This window comes from Plecotus auritus, assembly GCF_963455305.1.
Source record: "Plecotus auritus genome assembly, chromosome: 2".
Lineage (NCBI taxonomy): Eukaryota > Metazoa > Chordata > Mammalia > Chiroptera > Vespertilionidae > Plecotus > Plecotus auritus.
Window position 1 is genome coordinate 136,168,210 of NC_137771.1, and position 27,006 is coordinate 136,195,215.

Sequence of the window (27,006 nt, forward strand, 5' to 3'; positions counted from 1 at the left end):
ATTAAGGAAAATAAATGTTAAGTACAGATAAGGCATGAGTAATTGTTTTGCTTTAGCACAAGTCCTTGACAGATTAGTCTAAGCATTTGGCACAATCTTGAATATTTTCCCTTCAGTACAAAAATCGGCCACTCCTCCAGTATCATAGTAATCTTATTTTTTCCAGGATAATCTTTTATTTGTGTGCCATAAATTGGCTGAAATTATACAGTTTGTAATATGACTGCCTTTGTTTCTTAAAACTGTCAAAATAATCATCAATGAACACTACTTATCAGTAAAGAGTGGTCCGGGATTTCACAGGCACTCTAAAAAATGCCATTATTTTCAAGTTTCTATAGCGCACTTACTCTTGTATATAGGTTATTTTCTGTTTTAACAACAAGCTTCTAAATGTGGCAGTAAGAAGTGTGTTTAAGATTATAATCAAGCAGCATATGCTCAGATTAATCATGATAGAAGAAGTCCATTCATTATTTGCCATTGAGCTTTTAAATCTCATGGTGAAATTAACATAAATGTTATTGCTCGATCTATCTCTAACCTTTAATGTAATAATACTGCAATAGTTGATTTCAGGAATGTACATGAGTACATAAACTCAGAATCAGAGTTTTAACTTGTAATTTAATGGAATAAGTGGGCTTGGATATTCCACTTTAAACTGACCTCATTTATTACTGCATTCAACACTTTTGACCCTATCAGAAAAAACACACTGATGGTGATTTTTGAGCAGGGGCTTTCATTGCTGAGCCTTTCAACAGGAATCACTGGAATTCTCAAACTGCAAATAGAAAGGAGTGTGGGTGTTTATTGCTTTTCATAAAAACAATTGTGCAGGTTTGGGAAATATATCCATGTTGAGGAAAGACAAACCTATAAGAATTATGAGGATAAAATAAGAGATTGAAGAATATATCCAGAAAACACTAAATGCAAAAGGGAGTGGAGACCAATGTCCAAAAAGCTAAGGAACCATCTATCTACTGGTATCTATGTACCTATCATCTATCTATCTATCTATCTATCTATCTATCTATCTATCTATCTATCTATCATCATCTATCTATCTATCTATCATTTATCTATCTATCATCTATCTAATCTAATCTAATCTATCTATCTATCTATCATCTATCATCTATCTATCTAACTAATCTAGCTATCTATCTACCATTTCACACATGCAAATACACAAGTACTAGTATGTACTTATCAAATTAATCAATACAACTGCAAAAGTCTAGAAAAACAATGGAAAAGTACAGATTTAAAAGAGAAGTACGAATTTTTTCATCTGAGTAATTTTGTCAAGCTTCTTGTTTCTTCTTCTTCTTCTTCTTCTTCTTCTTCTTCTTCTTCTTCTTCTTCTTCTTCTTCTTCTCCTCCTCCTCCTTCTCCTCCTCCTCCTTCTCCTCCTCCTCCTCCTCCTCCTCCTCCTCCTCCTCCTCCTCCTCCTCCTCCTCCTCCTCGTCCTCCTCCTTCTTCATTTGCTTTACTTTTCCAGTCTTAAATATTTGAAATGTTAGAACAGAATCAATTTAACAAATGAAGATACCAGCTGTATCAAAATTAATATCTTGCAAAAATATGTATTTTAAGTATAATGTTAAAGAATTACGGAAGGCAGAAATATATTGATCTAATCATATGTTCTAAAAATGTTTATGATGATACACAAAGCATTTTTTCAGATTAGAAAACAAAATAAAATAAAAATCATGAAATACTCAAAGACATGATAATGAGATTTACTTTACCTTTAAAATTGCCTTTCTTGCCCTAGCTGGTTTGGCTGAGTGGATAGAGAGTCAGCCTGTGAACTGAAAGGTCCCAGGTTTGATTCCGGTCAAGGGCAAATGTCTGGGTTGTGGACTCGATCCCCAGTGGGGGACTTGCAGGAGGCAGCCAATCCATGATTCTCTCTCATCATGGATGTTTCTATCTCTCTCTCCCTCTTTCTTCCTCTCTGAAATCAATAAAAATATTAAAAAATAAATAAAATTGCCTTTCTCTTTGCTCTTTCTGTGTGTTCATGCATGATGACTTTGAGAGCAGTATTTAAAACCTCTCCTCATTTTTTTCTTCAGCTTGTTTTGATGTTCTGATAAAGTTACAGAGAAGATGTAAAATTTGTGTTCATTAGCACTGGCAATTAACCAGATGAGCATAATGGACAGGGAAAAGAAACAAAATATTGATTCTATTGTAAGACTGATTAAAGAAAGGATTTGGAGGGCATTGCAGAATAAAGGTAAATGGTGGGTTCATTAGTTAGGATTAGAAGTTTTGATGATGTATAATAGAACAGTTAGCCAATAAGATGGGAGGTTGTGATTGGAAAATTTGTGATTTTTAAGGTACTAAAGTTATAATGATGACAAAGTTTAGTGTAGGGTTAACAAAATAATTATTGGATGTGAGAGGATCAGAGAATTAGGAGGTCAAGAGAATTGACAAGCCAAGGTATTAGATTAGATATGAGTCAATGTTTAGGCCAATTAATTTTTAGAGATTCTTTTTTATTTCTATGACATAATTTTTTTAAAACTTCTCTTGGACAACTAGGACTTCATTGACTTTCTTTTCTCATGTACTCAATAAAAGTATTTCAAAGTATTGGGTAATTTTTCCTCCTCCTCCTCCTCCTCCTCCTCCTCCTCCTCCTCCTCCTCCTCCTCCTCCTCCTTCTCCTTCTCCTTCTTTTTCCTGAGCTATGAATCTTGCTTGGCTCCAAATTCTTTCTGTAAAAGCTCCCAACCCTGTCCTCGATCTGTTTTTAATTTCTCACTTCCTTATTGCAGGATGGATATGTATTTACTAATTTTCTTCTAGCACTTGAATTCAGCTTGTCCCAAAAAGCTGACTGCAAAAAGTTATATTTACTTACTCATCAACACTTCTGTTATCTAGTCTGTGCTTTCCTTTAGTATTACCTCAACTTCATGTAGGACCTTGTTTGCTCTCTTCAGAAGTCTATATATGGTCTATTTATTGAATTTCCTTTTTTAGATAATTCACATTGGTAAACTTAAAGAAAAATCTGATCAGGAATTCTCACTTCTTAAATACCTTAGCAAAGTATTTTCCATTTTCAAGAAAGTCTAGATTCTTTAGTCTGTAACTCAAGGACTTTTATTGCCTATTTGTTTGTTTGTTTGTTTGTTTATTAAATTTATTGGGGTGACATTGGTTAGTAAGATTATACAGGTTTCAAGTTTACGTTTCTATGATACATGATTTGTATGTTGCATTATGTGACCACCACCCAAAGAATAATCATCTTCTGTCACCATATATTTTACCCCCTTTGCCCTTTATTACCTTACCACCCCCCACCCACTGGTAACCACCATACTATTGTGTGTGTCTGTGAGTTTTCATTGTTTTTCTTGTTTATTTATTTGTTGCTCTCAGTTTTATATCACACATATAAATAAAATCCAATGATTCTTAACTTTTTTCTGTCTGATTTATTTTGACATACTCAAGGCCCATCCATATTGTCACAAATGGCACTATTTAATCTTTTCTTATGTCTGAGTAATATTCTATTTTATATATGTATCACATTTTCTTTTCCCAATCACCTATCAAAGGACCCTAATGCTATTATCATATCAAGTATTTTTAACTTTACTCTTTCCTAATTTATCATAGTCTAAAGCAATTTTACATATCAACTGTATTCTCTTTCCCTGACATTCACCATATTTAAATTTATATCTTAAACAATATGGCTGCTGGAGGACAAACATGCAGGGTTCTGATTCCTCATGAGATGGCATCTTCCATTTCTTCCAGTCAAAATCCTATCATAATAAAAGACACTAATCAAAGTTATATCTTTCATAAAGGTTGCTGTAATGTTTCAAATTGAGGTGTGATGAAATGTTTATGGTGTCTTATAACTTATTTATGCTACTTACTATGTCTTGGCAAGTGTTATGATTGATGACATATAAACTACTAAAATATAATATTACAGAGAGCAGAGATACTTTATTTTCCTTATCCTATCTAATAAAAGAGTAATATGCAAATTGACCATCACTCCAGCGCACAAGATGGCTGCCCCCATGTGGTCAAAGATAGCTGCCCCCATGTGGACACAAGATGGCCAGCAGGGTAGGGCAGTTGGGGGCAATCAAGCCTGCAGGGGAGGGGAGTTAGGGGTGACCAGGCCAGCAGGGGAAGGAAGTTGGGGGCAACCGGGCCTCCATGGAAGGGCAGTTGAGGGGGACCCAGGCCTGCAAGGGAGGGCATTTAGGAGGGACCAGGCCTGTAGGGGAGGGCAGTTAGGCATCAATCAGGCTGGCAGGGGAGTGGTTAAGGGTGATCAGGCTGGCAGGGGAGTGGTTAGGGGGTGATCAGGCTGGCAGGCAGAAGTGGTTAGGGGCAATCAGGAAGGCAGGCAGGCGAGCAGTTGGGAGCCAGCAGTCCTGGATTGTGAGAGGGTTGTCCGACTGCCCATTTAGGCCCGATCCTACTGGGATTGGGCATACATGGGCAGTCGGACATCCCTCGAGGGGTCCCAGATTGGAGAGAGTGCAGGCTGGGCTGAGGGACACACCCACCACGTGCACGATTTTCATGCACTGGGCTCTAGTATCCTTTATAATGCTGGTTCAAAACTTGCACAGATTTGTTTATCAATAACTTTTTAATGATACTAGCATAAATTTATTAGATTCCTAGTCAGAATATATAGTCTTTAACAACAGCAGCAACAAAAACTTCATTGATCTCTTATGTGTCTTAAGATATAAGTGTAAAAGTAGAACATTCTCTGTAATGAAATTCATTGAGACTCTTTGAAGACTATTTCACTATGTTTCTGAAGTTTTGTTTTCCCTTGAGCCAAATTCTATATATAATGAAGACACATAAATATTTCATTGATTGTGTTTTACAATGATCCTAAATTGTGATAAGTAAACCATCTAAAGTCAAGTTGGAAAACAGTAGAAGTTATATTGTTTCTTAAAAATTTTCCCATAAAAATATGAAATCAATACCAGGAATAAAAAAGAAAATAAATTTCATTACAGTTAAGTTGCACAACAATCAAATCTGAGGGGAAAATCACAACTTGATATACTCTTCAAGAGATTAGATTTTTTGAATAATTAAGAACATGTCTTTGAATCCATATAGAATCTTATTTGCAAACTATGCTCAGAAACACTTCTTTTGATTTTCAATAATAAATATATTCCTTTGTGTGTCTTTAAATTTGAAATGATCAGTGTACAAATAGCTTCACAAATAATCTCTTTCTATTTCTTATATTTAGCAAGCACATCCTTCTTTTCCAAAAGAGACTCATTAAAAAAATATATTTTAATTGAATTCAGAGCTCTAAGAAAGACTACTTCTTGAACTTTCTGTTTATTTATATTTTAAATTTTTAAAAAAGCAGTAAATTGATTCCAGCTTCTAGTTTTCTCTTCCTTTTTTTTTTTTTTTTTTCCTTTTCCTTGCTGGTTAGCACTTTTTGAGCTTTGGCTTATGGCTGTGATCTCAATCTGCCCATTGGAGAATGTATAGGCTAGAGTTCCTTCAGAATTTTTCTTTTCAAAAATCTCTAAAACTTAAATTTTTCTGCCTAAGCTCAATTTCAAACTTATTTATCAATTAATTTGCATTTAATTTTCTCCCACCACTTCTCTAAAACTTAGCATAAACAATGAGAGTTTTATGCATAGTTCTTCAGTATAATTCTTTTTAAGGTATCATCACCAAAGCATATGTATTTATTGATTTTAGAGAGAAAGGAAGGGAGAGAGAGAGAGAGAGAGAAACATCAATGTGAATGAGAGACATTGATTGGTTGCCTTCCATATACCCCCCTACTGGGGATCAAACTCGAAACGTGGGTATCTTCTCTGACCTGGAATCAAACCTTCCAAATCAAACTCCAATCACATCTCACATCTACTGCCACCTGTGAAATTTCTAAAGTGAAATAAAGGCAGTAGTCATTTCACGTACCATATAAGTTAGATACCTAAGGCACTGAGTTATTAAAATAAGTTCCTGTTTTGTCTTATATTAAAGCAAATGCTATATATAAATATATATATATATATAATATATATATATATATATATATATATATATATATATATATATACATACATACACACACTCTAGAGGCCTGGTACACAAAATTCATGCATGGGGGGGGGGCGTGTCCCTCATGCCAGCCTGCACCCCTCTCCAATCTGGGACCCCTCGAGGAATGTCTGACTGCCTGGTTAGGCACGATCTGGGAAATCAGACATCCCTCTCACAATCCAGGACTGCTGGCTCCAAACCACTCACTTGCCTGCCTGCCTGATTGCCCCTAACTGCCCTCCCTGCTGGCCTGGTCACCCCCAACTGCCCTCCCCTGAAGGCCTGGTCCCCTCTAACTGCCCTCCATGCAGGCCTGGTATCCCCCAACTGTCCTCCTCTGCCAGCCCGGTCACCACTAACTGCCTTCCCCTTCAGGCCTGATTGCCTCCAACTTCCCTCCCTTGCAGGCCTGGTCCCTCCCAACTGCCCTCCCCTGCTGGCCTGATTGCCCACAACTGCCCTCCCCTGCTGGCCATCTTGTGGCGGCCATCTTGTGTCCACATGGGGGCAGCTATCTTGTGTGTTGGAGTGATGGTCAATTTGCATATTACTCTTTTATTAGATAGGATATATATACTTTATTCCCCTTTGAGCCAGAGCAAAATATTTACTTGAGTGCTATTACAGTGACTATTTTTTATCTGATAAATGTAAGTTTAATTTGATAAGATTAACTTTAGTATTAAATCCTAAAATGAACTGTCTTATTAATGCACTCAAAGAGGATATGACCATTTGGGAAAAGAAAGCCAATGAAGTGTGCATCTATACCAAACTTAAAAAGACCTTTACTCCTATTCATTTCCTCAAAGACACCAGAAGAACTTTTTTCCTATAGGAGACATAATATGGAACTGAATTTTCCCTAACTGAACTGTTTATATTTTATTTTCATTCTCAAGCTTGAACTTAAGGAGAGAATGAAAGCAATGAAGGCTTAGCAAGTTTCCATTCCTATCACTACTTAGGGAGTGAATAATCTCATATACACTTAGAAAAATTAGAGAGACTGTTACTATGACATGACATTATAGAATAAATATCCCAAAGACTAATTAAAGAGTTTCAGTGAAAATTATGAGTTAGATTTTTATCTGGTTCAAGATAATAAATACACTGATAGTCTGAGAGTTGTGACAATTCTTTCCAATGCTAATTTGTAAATAGAAAGTTGTTAAAGTTATTGAAGAATTTCTTATAAGATGTGTATAAAAAACAATGAGTTTTAAAAATATCTGTTATGATAGCCCTGGCTTGTTGGCTCAGTTGGTTGGAGCATGGTCCAATATACCAAAAGGTTGCTGGTTTGATTCCAGGTCAGGGAACATACCTAGGTTGTGAGTTCAATCCCTGGTCAGGGTGCCCAAGAGAGACAACCTGTTTATCTCTCAAATCAATGATTCTTCCCTCTCTCTTTCTTCCTCTTTCTCTAAAAATAAATAAAACATATGTTCAGGTGAATATATACACTGAGTGGCCAGATTACTATGATCTCTGAATGCATAATATTCTGGCCAATCACTGTATATCTTATGTAATAAAAGGCTAATATGCAAATTGTCCTCTCAACCAGGAGTTCGACCAGCAGGCAGGCCAGCCAACCGCCCATGTCCCCTCCCCCTGGCCAGGCTGGCTGGACCCCACCCATGCATGAATTCATGCACCAGGCCTCTAATATATATATATATATATATATATATATATATATATATATATATATATATACACACACACACACACACTGAGTGGCCAGATTATTATGTGTTTAGATATCATAATTATCTGGCCACTCAGTGTGTGTGTCTGTGTGTGTGTGTGTGTGTGTGTGTGTGTGTGTATAATAAAGAGCTAGGGTTGTAATGACCATTACAACCAAAGGCTCTACCAGACCAGAAGTCGGGAATGGGGTCACTGCCGATGCACCAACCTAGCACTGACTGCAAATCAGGCCCAGAAAGAGGCCTACAGGGAGAGAGAGACAGAGGCAGGATCTGATCCGTAGCCTCTGTGGCAGCCATTGATCAGAACTTGCCTCTCTTTCTCTCCTGGCCTGGCCAACAGCCATGCCTCCACTTTTCTCCAAGCCTCCATGGGAGCTGATGATCAGCCCAGCCTTTCTGATCAGGCCCCATTGATAGGCCCAGAGACACTGACTGGCATAGAAACTGACCAATCAGAACCAAATCTGGGTGAAGTGCCAGGAGCCAATGGCTGCCTAGGAGGTGGAGTTTTTGATGCTGACTGGCATAGAAACTGTCCAATCAGAATCAAATTGGCCGGCAGGGGAGGGCAGTTAGGAGTGATCAGGCAGGCAGAAGCAGTTAGGGGTATCAGACCAGCAAGGGAGATCAGTTAGGGGCAAGATCAGGCTGGCAGTGGAGGGCAGTTGGGGGCGAGATCAGACCGGCAGGGGAGGACAGTTAGGGGTGATCAGGCCAGCAGGGGAGAGAAGTTGGGGGCAACCAGGCTGGCAAGGGAAGGCAGTTGGGGGCTCGATCAGGATGGCAGGAGAGGTCAGGTGGGGGCAAGATCAGGCCAGCAAGGGAGGGCAGTTAGGGGTGATCAGGCAGGCAGGCAGAGAGGTTAGGGACAATCAGGCAGGCAGGCAGGTGAGTGGGTAGAAGCCAGTGGTCCCAGATTGCGAGAGGGATGTCCGACCGCCAGTTTCCTCAATTGGAGTGGGTGCAGGTTGGGCTGAGGGAACCCCCCTTGCCTGCAAGAATTTTGTGTGTGCACCAGGCCTCTAGTGTATATCCTATCTAATAAAAGGAAACATGCAAATTGACCATACCTCCGCTACGCCCACAAGTCACACCCACAAGCCATGCCCATCAGCCAATCAGGAATGAGTATGAAAATTAAACCAACCAAGTTGGCAGTTAATTTGCATATCCAGGCGCAGAGCGAAGACTGAAGACAGCATAGAAGGAAGCCAAGCGCTGCAGAAGGGAGTGAAGCTGTAGAGAAGCAAGCAAGCAGGGCAGAGAAGAAGGGAAGGAAGCAGGCGGGGCGGGGAAGAAGGGAGGGAAGCCGGTGGGGTGGGGGAGAAGGAGGGAAGCAGACCACCATAGGAAGCCCTATTGCAGTAATCTTCCTGCAATGGGCCTCTAGTATATATATGACGGAATGACCGAACGACCAGAATGACTGGTCACTATGACGTGCACTGACCACCAGGGGACAGACTCTCAACACAGGATATATATGAAATCCGTGCATAGGTGGGGTCCCTAGGCCTGGCCAGGGATCAGGGCCGGTCAGGTTCCCCACCTCCCTGCCTCCTCTCCTCCCCGCCTCCCCTCACTGCCCGTGTCTGCCACCACCCCCCTCCCCCCCCTGGTTCCCCGTCCCATCCTGGGGCCTGGCCCTGACTGGGTGATCGGGACCTGCCAGCCCAGGGGAGGGACTGGGAGGTTGGCCAGCAGGCCCCATTGGCGATCGGGGCCTGCGGGCTGGGGGCAGCTCCTGAGTTGAGCATCTGTCCCCTGGTGGTCAGTGCACGTCATAGTGACCAGTCATTCTGGTCGTTTGGTCATTCCATCATAACTATCGCTTAGGCTTTTATATATATAGATAAAAAGCTTCAGCAAAGCCTTGGAATACAAGAGAATAAATGTATAAGCATATTTGGTTTCTTTTTTTGTTTGCTTGTTTTCTGTCATTTTAGGAAGAAACTGCTACAAAAATGTTTTTAGATACATGGGAAAATAAAACATTTTTAACCCTATAGATTTGGTAGATAGAAATGTAAATCAAATTTCATCTCATATAGAATACAGTAGTTCCTCCGGTTACATCAGAGATCCGTTCCTATGACACAAGCTATCGCGATTTTCATCGTAAGTCGGAACCCACCTATTTCACTTACATGCAGCTTATACACAGCAGTAATGAAGTGAAACAGTAAAAAAAAAATTAAAATAAATATAACAATTCCTGACCTTTACTTGTGGTAAATAAATAATAAAAAACATAAAGCACATATGTACATACGTCAAAATAATGACACTTTTTTTTTTTTTAATAAATAAATGAGAGATGGCGACATAACTACGAAACAATGTATGTCAAGTCTGACATAACCCGAGGACTGCCTGTATTTTCCACTTCTAAGTATTTGGGCTTTTAAAGGGGAAACTCTCTGGATCAACTACAGTATATTGTTCTCACTATGAAGTTAAACAGTGTAATGCCTGATTCTGTTAAGTCTGCTGTCTAGCTTCTATTCTTTTCCAGCCTTATCACATAGGAACTGTAGTCTGGAGCCACTTTTTCAATGATCTCTTTTGGTTGCCTGAATTGCAGGAAAGAGTGTTACTCATTGCAGCAAGAAACTCAATCATTTCTGGGTTCCAACTAGAAAACGCCTACGGGCCCTCTTTATTAAGATGAAACACAAATTGTATCAAGACTGGCTGAACCACTTCATGTTTTTATGATGATTAAGAAGTCTGAAGATTTTAAGTACTAATTGGAATATGTGTAGGCTATTTTTAATCGATGCATACACTCTAACTTTCATTTCATTAATATCATATCTTACAGTGCTTACTTTTTTGCCATCTTGAAGATTTACTACCATACATTGTAGGATCTAGAAATCTGCAATGTTAGTGTCAGCAGTGACACTATTTTTATTTATTTTTTCATTATTTCTTAAAACAGAGGCTTTTTAAAAGGTTTTTTTTTTTATATATAAAGATTGGCAACTTGAAAATGTATCTAGGTCTTTAACTTTATTTTTATACACACAATTTTAAAAGATATGTCTACATTTAATTACATATTTACAGAGTCATTAAAATGTGACTAAAAACTTATGAACATGCAGAGAAAAATTATGACACTGGATTTGGGTAGCATGATTTTTAAGTTTATGAAAATGTATGTTTATATGCATATAATCATATCTGTGTGTGTTTAAAAAATCTTACTTATATATCAAGAAAGTATTGCCTCTTAATATAATAAAATGCCTCCATTAAGTAGTTATTAACTGTTATTTTAAAGTTGGCTTAATGTGGCTTTGTAGAAAGAACACAACTTCTAATATTTCAGTTTAATGCATGGAGTCATGGTTTTATTGTATCTCAAAGGAAGTTCATGGTACAAGATTATTCAGGCTATCAGTTTTAAAATAAAAATTTCTAAATGCAAATGATAACTAGCACATGTTAGATATATAAATCAAATCGAGAAGTATTAATGGTGTGGCTTTTATAAAAGATACTATGAAAGTAAGTTGTCCATATAACTAGATGATATAAATTATTAGATTTTCCAATAGTTTTGGACAACTAGTTCTTATTCAACTTTTTTTTTCATAGAATCCTCTTTCAGAAGTTTCATGAGTATAGTCCTAATAAAACTGTCTTCTTTGTTCTTTCTGCAAGTTCTTACTACTTAAACTAAGCAATCCAATCTAATAAAGAAGGAATATGCTAATTGACCCTCATGCTGTTGCAAAGATAGTGGCACCCACAGCCAATAAGGAGGGAATATGCTAATTGACTGTCACACCCTCAAAGATGGCAGCACCCACAGCCACAAGATGGTGGTGCCCAGTCCCCTCAGCCCCGCCAGGGTAGCAGGCACGTAGCTAGGCCTCTGGAGTCCCCCAGCCCCCTCAGCTCCCCAGCTACCCAGGGCTGGCCTGAGGTTCAGGTAACCAGAGCCAGCTGAGGCTTGTACCGCCAGCAGTGTCAGCAGCAGAGATGTGATGGGCATTGCCTTCGCCTGATCGCTGGGTCACCTCCAGTCCTTGAGGACTGTGAGAAGGGGCAGGCCGGGCTGAGGGATCCCCCTCCAGTGCATGAATTTTCATGCAGGGCCTCTAGTCTATATTATAAAAGGCCAGTGGCTAGAATGCCAGAATTCCAGAATGCCAGAACAACCAAACAACCGGTCACCAGGAGGTGCATTGCTGGGTCTTGCGGCGCATTGGGTCTCAGTCTTATAGCGTGGCGGGAGTCTGTGTCCCGCCAGAGTGGCAGGAGTCAGTCTGGGTCCCGCCAGTGTGGCAAGAGGAAGTCTGGGTCCTGCTGTCATGGCGCGAGGGAGTCTGGGTCCCACTGGCATGGCGGGAGGGAGTCTGGGTCCCGCTGGCATGGCGGGTCTGGGTCTCGCATGATTTCACATGCTAGGCCTCTAGTTCTTTTATAACATTGCCATTCTGCTTATTTCAATAGGATTTCCAATATTTATTATTATTTGGTTCACAAATTTTATCTGTTTGACAAAATTTTGTCAAAAAAATGTAATCTTTTTCTCAGAAAACCTGTGATAGTTATAGCCACCACTTAACAAGACATATATTCTAATTGTATCCACAACTTCAGTGTTTTCCCCAAAATAAACAAATAATTAAATATTTTCCAAAAATAATTATAGATGATGTGATTAAATTGTTTAAATTAGAAAATTCTGAAGAACTAGAAAAATATTCACCATGTCAGAAAGCACAAGATAGTACACTAAGCATTTAAAATGGTGTCAGAAAAGAGTTTAGATACATCTCTCATCTCCTATATTCTTATGTGCATTAATTTTTTAAAATATATTTTTATTAATTTCAAAGAGGAAGGGAGAGGGAGAGAGAGATAGAAACATCAATGAGAGAGAATCATTGATTAGCTGCCGCCTGCACACCCCCCATTGGGGATTGTACCCACAACCCAGGCACATGCCCTGATTGGTATCAAAACCCTGACCTCCTGGTTCATAGGTCACACTCAACCACTCAGCTATGCTGGATGGGCTGCATTAAAGTTTTTAAATTATATGCACCAAAGTGTTCTCGTGAGGATTGTAGAAAATGTATGTAAAGTATTTTGGATAATTACCATCATCAACACATGGTGGTAGATATTACTAGTAGCCATTCTCATCATTAATAATTATAAAACACTGTGAAATCTTCAAAGGCAGAAATCCATGATTTATTTATGCCTTCTTCCCTAAAAACAAATTTTGAGATGGGAATTGTTTGCAAGTATACGATTCAAAGAGATTTCAATTAATTCAGTTTTTTTTTTGTTCTCTCTCTCTCTCTCTCTCTCTGTGTGTGTGTGTGTGTGCGTGTATGTGTGTGTCTGTATGTGTGTGTTTGTGTGTTTAGATTCCACATAAGTGAGATCACACAGTATTTATCTTTATCTGTTTGATTTATAATAGTATAATGCCCTCAAGGTTTATTCATCTTATTTCAAAGGGAAAGATATCCTTATTTTTTATGGCTGAATACTTACTCTATCTGGAATATATTTTCTTTATCCATTTATCCATTGATGGACATGTAGGTGTTTCCAGGTCTTGGCTAAGTAAATAATGCTGCAATGAACATAAGGATGCATATATCTTTTTGAGATAGTGATTTCATTTCTCTAGGATAAATACCCAGCAAGGATTTGTTGTAACATGTGATATTTCTATTTTTTATTTTTTCAGTAATATTCATACTATTTTGCATAGTGGTTTCAACAATTAATATTCTCAACAACAGTACAAAAGAGTTTCTTATTTTTCACATCTTCTGCAGCCCTTGTATTTCTTGTTCTTTTTGTTTGATGATAGGTCATCAAAATATGTATTAGCTGACATCTTATTGTTGTTTTGCTTTGTATTTTCCAGATGATTAGTAATGTTGCATACCTTGTTGGTCATTTGCATGTTTTCCTGGGAAAAATGTTTATTCAGTTTTTCTGCTTATTTATTTTATTTATTTATTTATTTGCTATAAAGATGTATCCCTTCTTTATATATTTTGGATATGTAACTCTTATCAGATATATGATTTGAAAATAACTTATTCCATTCTGGAGGTTGTCTTTTGATTTTATTAATCATATTCTATGTTGTGAAGAGGCTTTTTAGTTTGATGTAGTCCCATATGTGGTTTGGACCTCCAAATCACTCTGCCAAAACAAAATGAGATGTTAGTTGATTGTCGTACTGAGCACAAACTGTGAATATAGAACATTAAGGTAAAGCTGAAGAGGAGCTCTGAAAGAATGGTAGTGTCAGAATATAATACAAATAACATCCCTGCTGGGTTTAAAGTCCTCATAAAAAAGGTATTTGTAGTGTTAAACTTAATCAACTGAGAACTAGAAGAAATGTGGTCTGACACTAGAAATATTAAGAAAGAATATGAGAAGACAATGCTGGTGGTAATAAGGAAAGACAAACTGTCATAGATGACAGAAGAAACACTAAACATTGTTCAAGACAGGCAAGAAGCAAAAGTAAAAGATGACAAAAGCAGGGTTGGAATCCTGAATGCAGTTTTTCAATAAGTATCATGTAGCAATAAAGAGAACTATTACATTAGTCAATGTAAGGAGATAGAAGAGAACAACAAAAAAATGAAAAACAAGAGCTCGCTACCAGAAGATTTGGAAAATTCAAACCTAGACTAATGCTGAATGACTAAGGAAGAATATTCCTTAACCAACAGAACATAAAAGGAAGGTGGAAACAATCTATTGAAGAGACAAAAGGATGACAGACACCTTTGCAGAACATTCTTATATGGAAGAACCTATGATTCCAGAAACTGAAGTGAAAGCTACTTGGAAAGTATTGAGGACAAGTAAATCACTAAGGTTAGATGTCATACTGATGGGATTATTTCAAGCCACACAAACTGAATGTCAATATCTTAACAAGGATATATCAACAAATATGGAAAACCAAACGATGGCCTACAGACTGAAAATATTCAATATACATCCTCATTTTCAAAAAATGAGATTCCACGAAGGACAATACCTAAGGACCATTGCTCTAATTTTCCACACAAGTGAAGTGATGCTCAAGGTAATGCAGTGAAGGCTTCTTCTACCTTACATGGAGCAAGAAATGCTGGAAAGGTAAAAAACATTCAAAATCTAATCGCAAACATTTGCTGGATACTGGAGTGCTCCAAAGAATTCCAGAAGAATGTTAGTCTATGTTTTATGGACTACAGAAAAGCCTTTGGCTGCATGGATCCTGAAAACTAGAGGTTGTTCTGAAAGAAAGTGACGTGCCCCAGCACTTGATCATCCGGATACATAAACAGTGTTGCAGACAGGAAGCCACTGTCAGGATAGAATACAGAGAGACAGAGTGACTTCCTATAGGCAAATGTGTCAGACATGAATGCATTTTTATCTCTCTATTTGTTTAATCTGTACACAGAGCATATCCTATCAAAAATGCGGCTAAATTCAGAGGAAGGAGGAGTAAAAATAGGTAGAAAACATATCAGTAACTTAAGATATGCAGATGACGTATTTTATTGGCAGAAAGTAGCAATGATTTGAAGAAGCTTCTGATGAAAATGAAAGAAGAAAGTACCAAAGCAGCAATGCATTTGAACATCAAGAAAACAAACATCAGGACTGCAAAAGAAATGTATGACTTTACATAGACAGTGAAGATATTGAAATTGTTAAAGATTTTGCTTGTCTTGGTTCAGTCATTAATTTAAATGAAGACTGCATTCATGAATTTAAGAGAAAGCTGAGACTTGGAAGGGCAGCAATGGAAGAATTAGGAAAGATCAAGAGAAAAGATGTGTCATTGGAGACAAAAGCTAAGATCATTTACATCCATGTATCCCCAGTTGCTATGGTTTGTCGGCTGCCAAAGTTGAACAGTGAAGATGGCTAGTAGGAAAACAATTGATTCATTTGAAATATGGTATTGGAGGAGAGCTCTAAGAAATGCTGGACCTCCAGGTAGGTGAATAAGTATGTTCTAGAGCAAATTAAACCTGAAACATTGCTGGAGGCAAAAATTCCAAAAAAACAAATGCTGTCCTACTTTGGGCACATAATGAAAAGGAACGATTCTCTAAGAAAACAACAAACAAACCAACAGCAATGCTTGGAAAAATTGAGGCAGCAGAAAAAAGGAACCTCAAATATGAGAGAGATTCACTCCATAAAAGAAGCAATAGGCAGGGGTCTATATGAGCTAAGCAGGGCTATTAAGGACAAGACATTGTGGACATCACTCATTCATAGGGTCACCAGGAGTTGACTTAAAGGCATGGAACACACACAGTCACACATTTGTTTTTGTTCTTATTGCCTTTGCTTTTGGTATTAAATCCAAAAAATACTGTCAAGATCAATATCAAGGAGCTTGCTGTCTATGTTTTCTCCCAGAAGTTTGATAGTTTCATATCTTACATTCAACTCTGTCATTCATTTTGAGATAACGTTTGTGTATTGTGTAAGATAGAAATCCAGCTTTATTTATTTTTTTGCAGTTTTAGCAGCATCATTTATTTAAGAAACTGTCCTTTCTCCATTGTATATTCTTGACTCCTTAGTCAAAATTAATTGACCATATATGTCATATATGTTTGGGTTTATTTTTGGGTTCTTCATTCTGTTCCATTGATAGATATATATATATATATATATATATATATATATATATATATATATATATATATCTGTATTTATGCCAATATCATACTGGTTTAATTACTATAGATTTGTAATATAGTTTGGAACCAGAAAATGTAATCCCTTTAGATAGTTTTCTTCTTCCTCAAAATTGCTTGGTTATTCAGAGTCTTTTGTGGTTCATGAAAATTTTAGGATTATTATTTTGTTTCTTGGAAAAATGTCATTGAAATTTTTATAGGGATTGCATTGAATCTGTAGATGGCTTGGGTAGTATGGGTATATTAACAATATTAATTTCCTAATTCATAAGCATTAAATATCTTTCAATTTATGTGTCTTCTTTAATGTTTTTCATCAATGTCTTACAGTTTTCAGTGTACATATCTTTAACCTAGGATTAAATTTTTCCTAAGTATTTTATTCTTTTTGATTCAGTTGTAAATGGGGTTGTTTTCTTGATTTATTTTTCTGATAGTTTGCTGCTACTGTATAGAAATGTATTCATTTTTGTATATTTATTCTGTAGTCTGCAAATTTACTGAATTCACTTATTAGTTCTAACAGTTTATATTTGGGGAAGTGTGGGGGTAAAGTCTTTAGCGTTTTCTATATGTACCATGCCAGCTACAAATAGTGGGTTTTACTTTTTCCTTTCTGATTTGGGTGCTCTTTATTGTTCCTGCTTAATTTCTCTGGCTAAGACATCAAGTACAATGTTGAATAAAAGAGGTCAGAGATGGGCATGGGAGTAGGGGAAATGTGTGAATGTGGTAAAAAGGTACTAACTTCCAGCTATAAAATAAAAACTCCTGGTGATGTAATGTACAACATGATTACTATAGTTAAAAATACTGTATTGTATATCTGGAAATTCCTAACAGTAATTTTAAAAGTTATCATCACACACAAAAATTATAAGTATATGAGGCTATGGATGTTAACTAATCTTACTGTGGTAATCATTTTGACATATATGCATATGTCAAATCATTATGTTGTACACCTTAAGCTAATACAGCATTATATGTTAACTAGAGGCCCGGTGCATGAAATTTGTGCACAGGGGTGTGTGTCCCTCAGCCCAGTCTGCACCCTCTCCAATCTGGGACCCCTCAAGGGATGTCCGACTGCCCGTTTGGGCCTGATCCCACCGGGATCGGGCCGAAACGGACAGTCGGACATCCCTCTCACAATCCAGGACTGCTGGCTCCCAACTGCTCGCCTGCCTGCCTTCCTGATTGCCCCTAACCACTTCTGCCTGCCATCCTGATCACCCCCTAACCACTCCCCTGCCAGCCTGATTGATGCCTAACTGCTCCCCTGCTAGCCTGTTTGCCCCCAACTGCCCTTCCCTGCAGACCCAGTCACCCCCAACTTCCCTCCTCTGCCAGCCTGGTTACCCCTAACTGCCCTCCCCTGCAGGCTTGATCACCCACAACTGCCCTCCCTTGCAGGCCTGGTTCCTCCCAATTGCCCTCCCCTGCTGGCCATCTTGTGGTGGCCATCTTGTGTCCACATGGGGGCAGGATCTTTGACCACACGGGGGCAGCCATCTAGTGTGTTGAAGTGATGGTCAATCTGTATATTACTCTTTTATTAGATAGGATAGAGGCCTGGTGCATGGGTGGAGGCCAGCTGGTTTGCCCTGAAGGGTGTTCCGGATCAGGGTGGGGGTTCCCTTGGGGCGTGGGGTGTCCTGGGCGAGGGGCCTGTGGTTGTTTGCAGGTCGGCCACACCCCCTGGCGACCCAAGTAGAGGCCCTAGTATCTGGGGTTTATTTATCTTCTACAATTGAAACTTTGTAGCCTGGAGCGGAGCCAAGCCTTCTGCTTGCTCCATGGCGGCAGCCTTTTTTGTGGGGATTTATGTATCTTCTATAATTGAAACTTTGTAGCCTTAAGCAGAGGCGTGGGCCGGCCTGGGTGTGTGGAAAGCTTGGCTTCCTCCATCGCCGGGGGCAACCCTAGCCTCCAGCTCTTTCCAGCTCCCTGGCTGCCGCCATTTCTGTTTGGGTTTAAGTACCTTCTATCATTGAAACTTTGTAGCCTTGAGTGGAGGCCTAAGATGGCAAGGGCAGGTGGAAAGCTTGGCTTCCTCCATTGCCAGGGAAACCCAAGCCTCCCTCCTGCTCTCTGTGGCTGTAGCCATCTTGGTTGGGTTTATTTGCATATTCGCTCCTGATTGGCTGGTGGGCGTGGCTGGTGGGTGTAGCGGAGTGATGGTTAATTTGCATATTACTCTTTTATTATATAGGATTTTATAGTAATAAAACTAGGGATAAAAATGAGACAACTATCAATAATAACATTTAGAGGAATGAGAAAAGCAGGAGAGACAAAGGGAAAAATCTTTAAGTGGTCTCAGGCAACAACTGTGTCACAATGGTGGCCCTAGTGCAAAAGTATCATTCCAGGTTCCTCTGTGGAAAAAGCTGTTCCAATATCTCAAGGACAGTTCTTTAAGCATTAGCAAGAATGAGTCATTAGCAGCAGATCAGGGCCACAGGAACTGCTATATATCAGGGACTCCTATGATGACTCAACAAATTACTTTTTTAGTGCATGTCTAAAAAAGTGCATATCCTGCCTAGTTAAGCAGGATAGAATTAAAGTATATTTGTCATTCCTTCAAATCTTCTGAGTGAGTGCATAATGGTTCTTTTGGTACCTTACAGAAGATAGCACATGTTTATGCACAAAATGGGTGTTAAACATTTATAAATTGCTTGATTTATTTAATTCACAAAATATGTAGCATTTTCTTATTTTTTTTCTAACTATACATGTGTTTAAATCTGATAGGCCAGAACCTGTTTTGTGGACAAAGGATGGTGGAGAACTACCAGATCCTGATCGAATGGTTGTGAGTGGTAGAGAGCTAAATATTCTTTTCCTGAACAAAACGGATAATGGCACATATCGATGTGAAGCCACCAACACCATTGGCCAAAGCAGTGCAGAGTATGTTCTAATTGTACATGGTAAGTACCTTTTGGACATCATCATATGTGAAAGAATGAATCCCTTGAAAAACTTTTTGAAGTTATCAAAGTCTTTAGAATAATACACAATATTAAATAGGTTTTTCTTTTTCTTTCAGAAGGTCTCATAAGTGCAAATATCTACAAGATTTACTTTTAAAGTGTTCCAAGTCAAACTAATAAAATTAAATTAAAAGATACACTAAAAATAAAAATTAATTTTGTGATAAGTTTTCCTTATTACAAATATATTCTGTAATTTTGTGTGGTGACTATTAAATTATATTAATGATTTTCTTTCAATTATACAAATAAATGCTTTTAGTTATAAATCAGAATCATAAAGATTATATTTTCTATAAGCTAATTTTGGTTGTATTGTCATTTAAATGTATTTATAATCACTGTAACTGGTTTCACAAAGAATGATAGAATGTTATTGAGATGGAGCAGAAATAGAGGTATGCAATATTAATGACAACTGTCTTGATTTCTTATGAACAATATTTAAAACACCCACAGACATTTTTTCCACTCTACTAATTTCAGGATTTGAGTATATATAACAAAATTCAGAAATAAATATTAACACACAAGATTGAAAAAGTGCCTGCTTTTTCCAACCTCCAAAACCTCATTATGTTGTTTATAATATAACACTAACATATTGTTGGATGGAGATAACTTTTATGAGATTGAAAGATATTGCAATAAACAAAGTAAGTCAGGTTTCTTTGTTGAAGAATTTCTTAGAGCTTTTTAATATGCAGGGTACATTGTGAATCTCTGAGAGAGAGAGAAGCTATGGGGAGTGGAACATTTTTCTCATATATTTCACCAAGAAAACTTTACTAAGACTAGTACTGTTTTCTACACATTATTACAGTCTTCCAAATGAGTATTGCATAAATCATGATGCTGTCATAAATCCAGTGGATCTTAGACATAATGAAGAGGGTAGGTTTATTTGATATATTTTTTCATGGACTAAATTATAGAATACTGTAAGAAGCATGATTTAGTTAAAAAAAAGAATTTTGGGGTAAAATCTAATTCTTTGAAAATATATTTAAATTTAGGAAAATGATAATTATATTATGTTTTTAATCAGGTATTTATTTTACTGTAATGCAGGTAAAAATTGGATAAAGATTAATATATTAAGCTAGTATTCTACTTCCAAATTGCTTTAGTGAATACAATCTCTTAATTCTAAATACTACTTTGTTATCAAAGGCAAATGGAGGTTCTCAGTGAATAGACTATCCTAGATTATCCTCATACAAACATCTTGAAGGTAGAGCTGAGAGATTAATTTCTAGCATATTATGAATTATGCATATTCCATCTTTTGAGAAAGATCAGCCTAATCAGATTAGACTGATATATTGGTATTAAATGTGGTGAATCCTTGTAGACACTCCTGCCACCTTCCTTCCCGAGAGAATGGAATCGTTGGGTGTATCAAGAAGATAAGTTAGATCCTTAGAGCATAATTTAGGAGTAGCTTTCCATTCATGCTGACCTGGCTGTGTAGAACACGCACTCATGTAAATGAAGCTTAGTCAGATTCACCCTTAACTTTTTAAGTGTCTGAGAGTTTCTTGGGACGAGGGGGATTGTTGCACAGCATGTCACATTATGTTGAAAGCAATATGAAATTAAAAATATAGAATTAGAAGGGAGTGACAGAAAATCATATACTTCAATAAAAAGAAGGTTGTTTGTTTTTTTTTAAGTAATTCAAGTGGGGAAAATTCATATGTGTTCCAAGTGTTTGTGAGCCAGCCAACAGCATGATTTCCTAAGTAGCCAAGCAGCCTTTAGGTAGTTGGCAGTTGACACATTTCTAATAAATGCTTTCCTAAGCACTTTGTAAGAAGTAATTTTTGGCTTTGCTTTTTGAACTACAATTTGTCAAAAGCACCCCATAGATTAATGCTATTCATGCTACTATATAAATGCTGTGAAGTTCAACAGTAGTTTACCCAGGATTATCGACACCAGTAATGAGAGGCTCGATGAAACAGTGAGACCATATTACACTGTGTTTAAAAGGGTTCCAATTGGGTTCATTACAAAATAAAGGTGTTTTTTTTTCAGCCCTTTTGCACATAGAGTATAATGTTTCATTAGTCACTGGTTGTATAAATACAAAAAGCTACTCTCTCCTGTTAATGGTTTGGCTGTTTCAAAACCCTACTAAATGATGAAATTTGAGTGGCATTTCCATCTATAATGAATGCTGTCTGCATTTCGGAATGGAGTGATAAATGATCATTTGTGAGAACTTCACCCTTTTATCTTTTACACCACGGTTGGTTTTACATTAGTTGTGATAATTTAGTATAGCTCTAGCACAGAAGGGCCTTTCAGGAGCTGAGGCCTTGCCTTTGTACCACACTTGCCTAGGTTCTATTGATTCCTAACTTGATGGAGGTCTGAGCGCTTTCCTGTGAAATCATCTGCTATGTACATGTCATCCTAATAGCTAGATTGTATTCTTTGGGTGTCAATGGAAGTTCATTATTTAAATGTTAGCGCATTTAATTGTTAGCAGCACTGACATTTTGTACTGTGGACACTGGAGGGTTTTATTATTTCACTTCCTAATTACACCTTTGCAAATTTCAGCATTAGAACTTTAGATGGTAATTTGAAACTGCCAGTATGAAATTCTGGGTCTCACAAATTTAACATGCAAATACTTGTAGGATAAAACATTATACTTATGAAACATTTGCATTATGGAGATTCCTTTAGGAAAGAAAGTAGCATTTTTATTAACAAGCTCAGCAATGAAAAAATTAATGTTAAATTGGTAGTCATAGTTATAATAGTAATTTCTGTGAGCACAGTAAGCTTCTGTGTTTGCCTATATAAAGATATTAAAGTTACTTTTGTGTTGTTAGTAGGATCCTGCTATTTATTTAGAATGGCTGATTACTTTCATATGTATTAATTGTCTTGAATTATGTTGTTCCATTGCTGTGTTTACCATTTGTAGAACTCAGATCAAGAGAAAAATTCATTCATTCACTAACTAGATATTTAGCATTTATCCACTGAGTATAAAAAACTGTATAAATAAGGTCAATAGTAATCAAGAAGTGTAGAGTTTAACACGGAAAATAAGTTAAGCATTTAAGTAATTGTGATACAAAAATAGAAGAACTATAGGAGAATGTCCATACAATGATGTAGGTTTTCAAAGTCTGCAAGAATGTGTTCTAAGTATCTGGAATACTTAAAAATAGTAACACAACACTCATGGATTATTCATAAACTAATGGTATGTATCATAAATAGAAGTACCCAACACAGTTGTCAGGTACATAGATACGCACAAATTAGACTATTATTATTATTATATTAAAATATTATATTCTTGGAATTCCTTGTTTACTCAGGTTTCCATAAATCTCTTTCCAAATCTTGGCATTTTTTACCCTTTCATACTACCGTCACTTTTGCCACACATGGTGCACATGCACATACTGCGCAAACACAAATATGGAAAATCAAAGATTCTGGACACAATATTTTTAAAGCCCCCCAACCACATAATTCAGTAAAGAAAACAGAATTATTCACATAATAATTCCCTTGAGAGTCATGGCCCTTACTATAGGCAATTCATGTATTCCTTGTCTATAAGTCCTCAACTGGTCAGAATTTGAAATGTGATTATTAACATGGTGCCAGCCCATGTGTAGTGTGTCATAATAAATTGTTATTAATGTGATTTTTTTGTCTTCAATTTTTCCCATTTTAAGATTAGTTAACCGGTTTTGTGTCCAGAACTCTATGTAGAAACCTTTGAACACTTTGACTGAGTTTAACCAATAAGTTCAATAACCTATTTCATCAAAATAAAAATATTTTGCTAAATTTTTTTTGGATTAAATGTATTTTAAGACTGACACATCTGTTCTTTATTTTCTTTTTTATTGGAGTATAACTGATAGAATGCTGTATTAGTTTCATGTATACATCATGATAACTTAATATGTGTATATATATTGAAAAAAGATCACTAAAAATATTACCAGTAACCCTATGATATCAAGGGCAATATCATTTCAGTACTCTGATGTGAAACTTACTCATGAGTTTCACATAATTCACTGCCCATACTCTTCCCTGAATAGTACTCAAAACATAAACTAAGTTATCTGTATTGAAGAACAAGAATGTTCTATATCCTTGCTAACTGAGAATAAAAAACTTAACAGTATAGTAAAATTAGTAATATAGTATATTGACTGGACAAAAGTTATAATCATCCTTGTTTCTCTGATGCAACATCAAATTGAAAGGATTTAGATAAAATATTTCTTCCCCAAGCAAATACTATCTGGATCTGGATCTTCTAGCATAGAGAACCTAGCAGATACCTATTTATCATGTAAGAGATGGCTGCAGAGAATTACAAATGACTGTAGGCTAACCTTATTTTCTGGTTGGAAGCAATTCAAGTGCTCTTATTCATTTGTCATCAATAGATTAAAACAATATTATTTTGAAACATATATCACCTGGGAGATTTTGAGAAACTACCTAAGGAAAGTGTGAAACACAAATTACTATATTCCCCTTAAATCCTAGACTTATTGCTTCTCAACTTTCCATAGAGCAATTTGTAACCACTTTTCAAAATAAAAATGGAAGATGGACAAAAAGGCTGAAACTCTTTAATATCACCTCCAGTCTCAAAGCCCTCCCCCCGGTTCAGGAATAAATCCAGTTATTCAAGTAGAAAAAAAATGAGCAACATATTTCTTCTTGTACCAGTAGCTACACTACTACAGAAGGCCCAGATTATAGAAGAGAAACAGGGAGTCTAATTAGAGCATTTGTGGAGAACCCACTCCACAGAGGACTCTACTCAGGGTTGTCCCAGAGGTTATAACAGTACTGAGATGCACTATTCCAGAAAGTTTTTTATGATGTTCCCCATCTCTCTTCAAATTTACTTTTCCTATTACCATAATAACCCTCATATGAGATTTGAAATTATTTTGCCACTGTTCTATTAGTAATTTATTCCATCACTTTATTATTTCCTACTTGTATGAATACACTTTTATAACAATTCAGTACTTCATTATCTTAATGTTTACTGTTTTTATTTTGTTTCCTTTTGGTATTTTTCAACTTCACATTTTTCCATTTTTATTTATTTATTTAATAATTCTTTATTGTTGAAAGTATTACATATGTTCCCTTTTTCCGCCCATTGACTCCCCCACCCTGCCGCCACCCCCACCCCAAGCCTTCAGTACCCTATTGTCTGTGTCCATGGGTTATGCATATGTGCATACAAGGTCTTTGGTTGATTATCTCCCACCCACCCACCCTCCCCTGCCTTCCCTCTGAGATTCCCCACTCTGTTCCATGCTTCCATGTCTCTGGATCCACGCCATTAATCGGTTTATTTTGTTACTTAGATTCCACATATGAGTGAGATCATGTGATACTTGTCTTTCTCTGACTGATTTATTTCTTGTAGCATGATAATATTTTGAATGAAATTAGCCACCATGCATTTTTCCAGATTTTTACTTTATTTATATATATTTTGCTATTCTAGCAATTTTATTTTTATGAACATCTATAAAAATCTATAATAATAAAAGAGTAATATGCTAATTAGACCAGACAGCCGAACAACCTTCCAGACGTCATTCTGGATATCCTTCCCAACGAAGCCGCAGTGGCGGGGCCGAGCCAGAGGCCCTTAGGGGTGATCAGGCAGGCAGGCAGAGGGGTTAGGGGCAATCAGGTAGGCAAGCTAGCGGTTAAGAGCCAGAGGTCCCAGATTGCAAGAGGGATTTCCTGGATTGCAAGAGGGTGCAGGCTGGGCTGAGTGACCCCCCTCTCCATGAATGAAGTTCATGCACTGGGCCTCTAGTATATAAATAATTAAAATTCTCCATACATAGTATTATCATAGTAGAAAGTGAAACACAGTGAAAAGCTTTATATTTCTGTAATGCCAATAAGTTTACTGACAGTTGCTGACTTGATATCCCTAAAATATTGCTGATGCTATGATTGCTTTGGTTATTTGTTCATGTGACAATTGAATACTGATGAAAGATGCAATATTGCTTTTTTGTTTGTTTGTTTCCCGGATATTTTACCTCAAACTAACACACGTACCGAATAAGGTTCCTCACATATTATTGTTAGAGTAGGAAGCCTTACAAAAGGAATGTTTCAGATTTTTAATTTGAAAAGTAGCAAATACTATTACTTCTAGAAGTATATATGTTCTCTAGTCTAGTGAAAGGTATCAAGCCATTAAATACCCCTTTCTAGTTTTAAAGAATTGATACAAATGCTACTTTCATTTTACTTTGCTTTTATTGTTAATAACAAATGTCAAAAATACTCAGAATGTTGCACACCGAGATATTACAGACTCTGTCATCAAGCCAAGCTTCCAAGTTTTGTTGCTCATTTACACATTTATCTTTTCTAGAGACTAAAAGTAAATGCAAGGTCACTTTCAATCCTGTATGCGGATTCCCCATTTCAGTTGATATGTTTACCATAGGAGAAAGCCAAAATGAGTAATAAAGGGTAGCCTTTCTTTCAGCTTAACAAACATTTCTAAGCCACCTAGTATCTTTTTAAAGAAACTTAACTAGTGTAAAAAAAAAATAAATTGAATTGCTTTAGGATTATTAGTACCTGATCCTAAATCTAGCAAAATAAATAATACATGTGTAGGTGAATGCAGTAATGATTATGAAACAGATTAGGAATATCATAAAGTAATATCCTAAATTTATTTTAAATATATTTTAAACTAGAGCTAAGCAGATATGATTATAATGCATACTTTATTAGTCTTACAGTATTTAATTCACATATTCATATTATGACTATCAGTGATTTAAAAGCTAATGAGGACTTTCACGACATTAAAATAAAAAATTGTACTCTGTATATCATATATATATATATATATATAAATTGTACTCTGTACATCATATATATATATATATATATATATATATATATATATATATATATATAGTAAAAGCCTAAGCGAACATCGTAACTGAACGGACGACCAAACAGGCTGTGTGGGGCGACCAGGCTGGCAGGGGGGTTAGAGAGGGGCGACCAAACGACTGAACAGCAGGCTGTGTGGGGCGACCAGGCCGCAGGAGGAGCAGTGAGGGGAGACCAAATGACTGAACAGCAGGCTGCGTGGGGCAACCAGCCCGGCAGTGGCGGCAGTTGGGGGCTATCAGGGGGCTATCAGGCAGGCAGGCAGGTGAGCAGTTAGGAGCCAGTGGTCCCAGATTGTGGACATCCCCTGAGGGTTCCAGATTGGAGAGGGTGCAGGCTGGGCTGAGGGCTCCCCTCCCCCATGCACGAATTTCATGCACCGGGCCTCTAGTAGTAAATATGTAGCTAGACTAAAAAGTTGGCAGTTGCATGCCCTTGATTATTACAGTTACCCAGGGATGAAACGTTTAGAAA

At 37.2% G+C, this 27,006-nt stretch overlaps 1 protein-coding gene across 6 annotated transcripts in view; it reads left to right on the plus strand.

Moving 5' to 3' along the window:
• CADM2 (cell adhesion molecule 2) overlaps positions 1-27,006 on the plus strand; it is a 1,275,304-nt gene that overhangs the window by 1,146,887 nt on the left and 101,411 nt on the right. For all 6 annotated transcript variants that reach the window (XM_080656542.1, XM_080656540.1, XM_080656543.1 and 3 more), the window contains one exon: positions 19,328-19,506. In XM_080656542.1, coding sequence (XP_080512668.1) covers positions 19,328-19,506 — 179 coding nt within the window. The remainder of the gene's footprint in view (positions 1-19,327; positions 19,507-27,006) is intronic.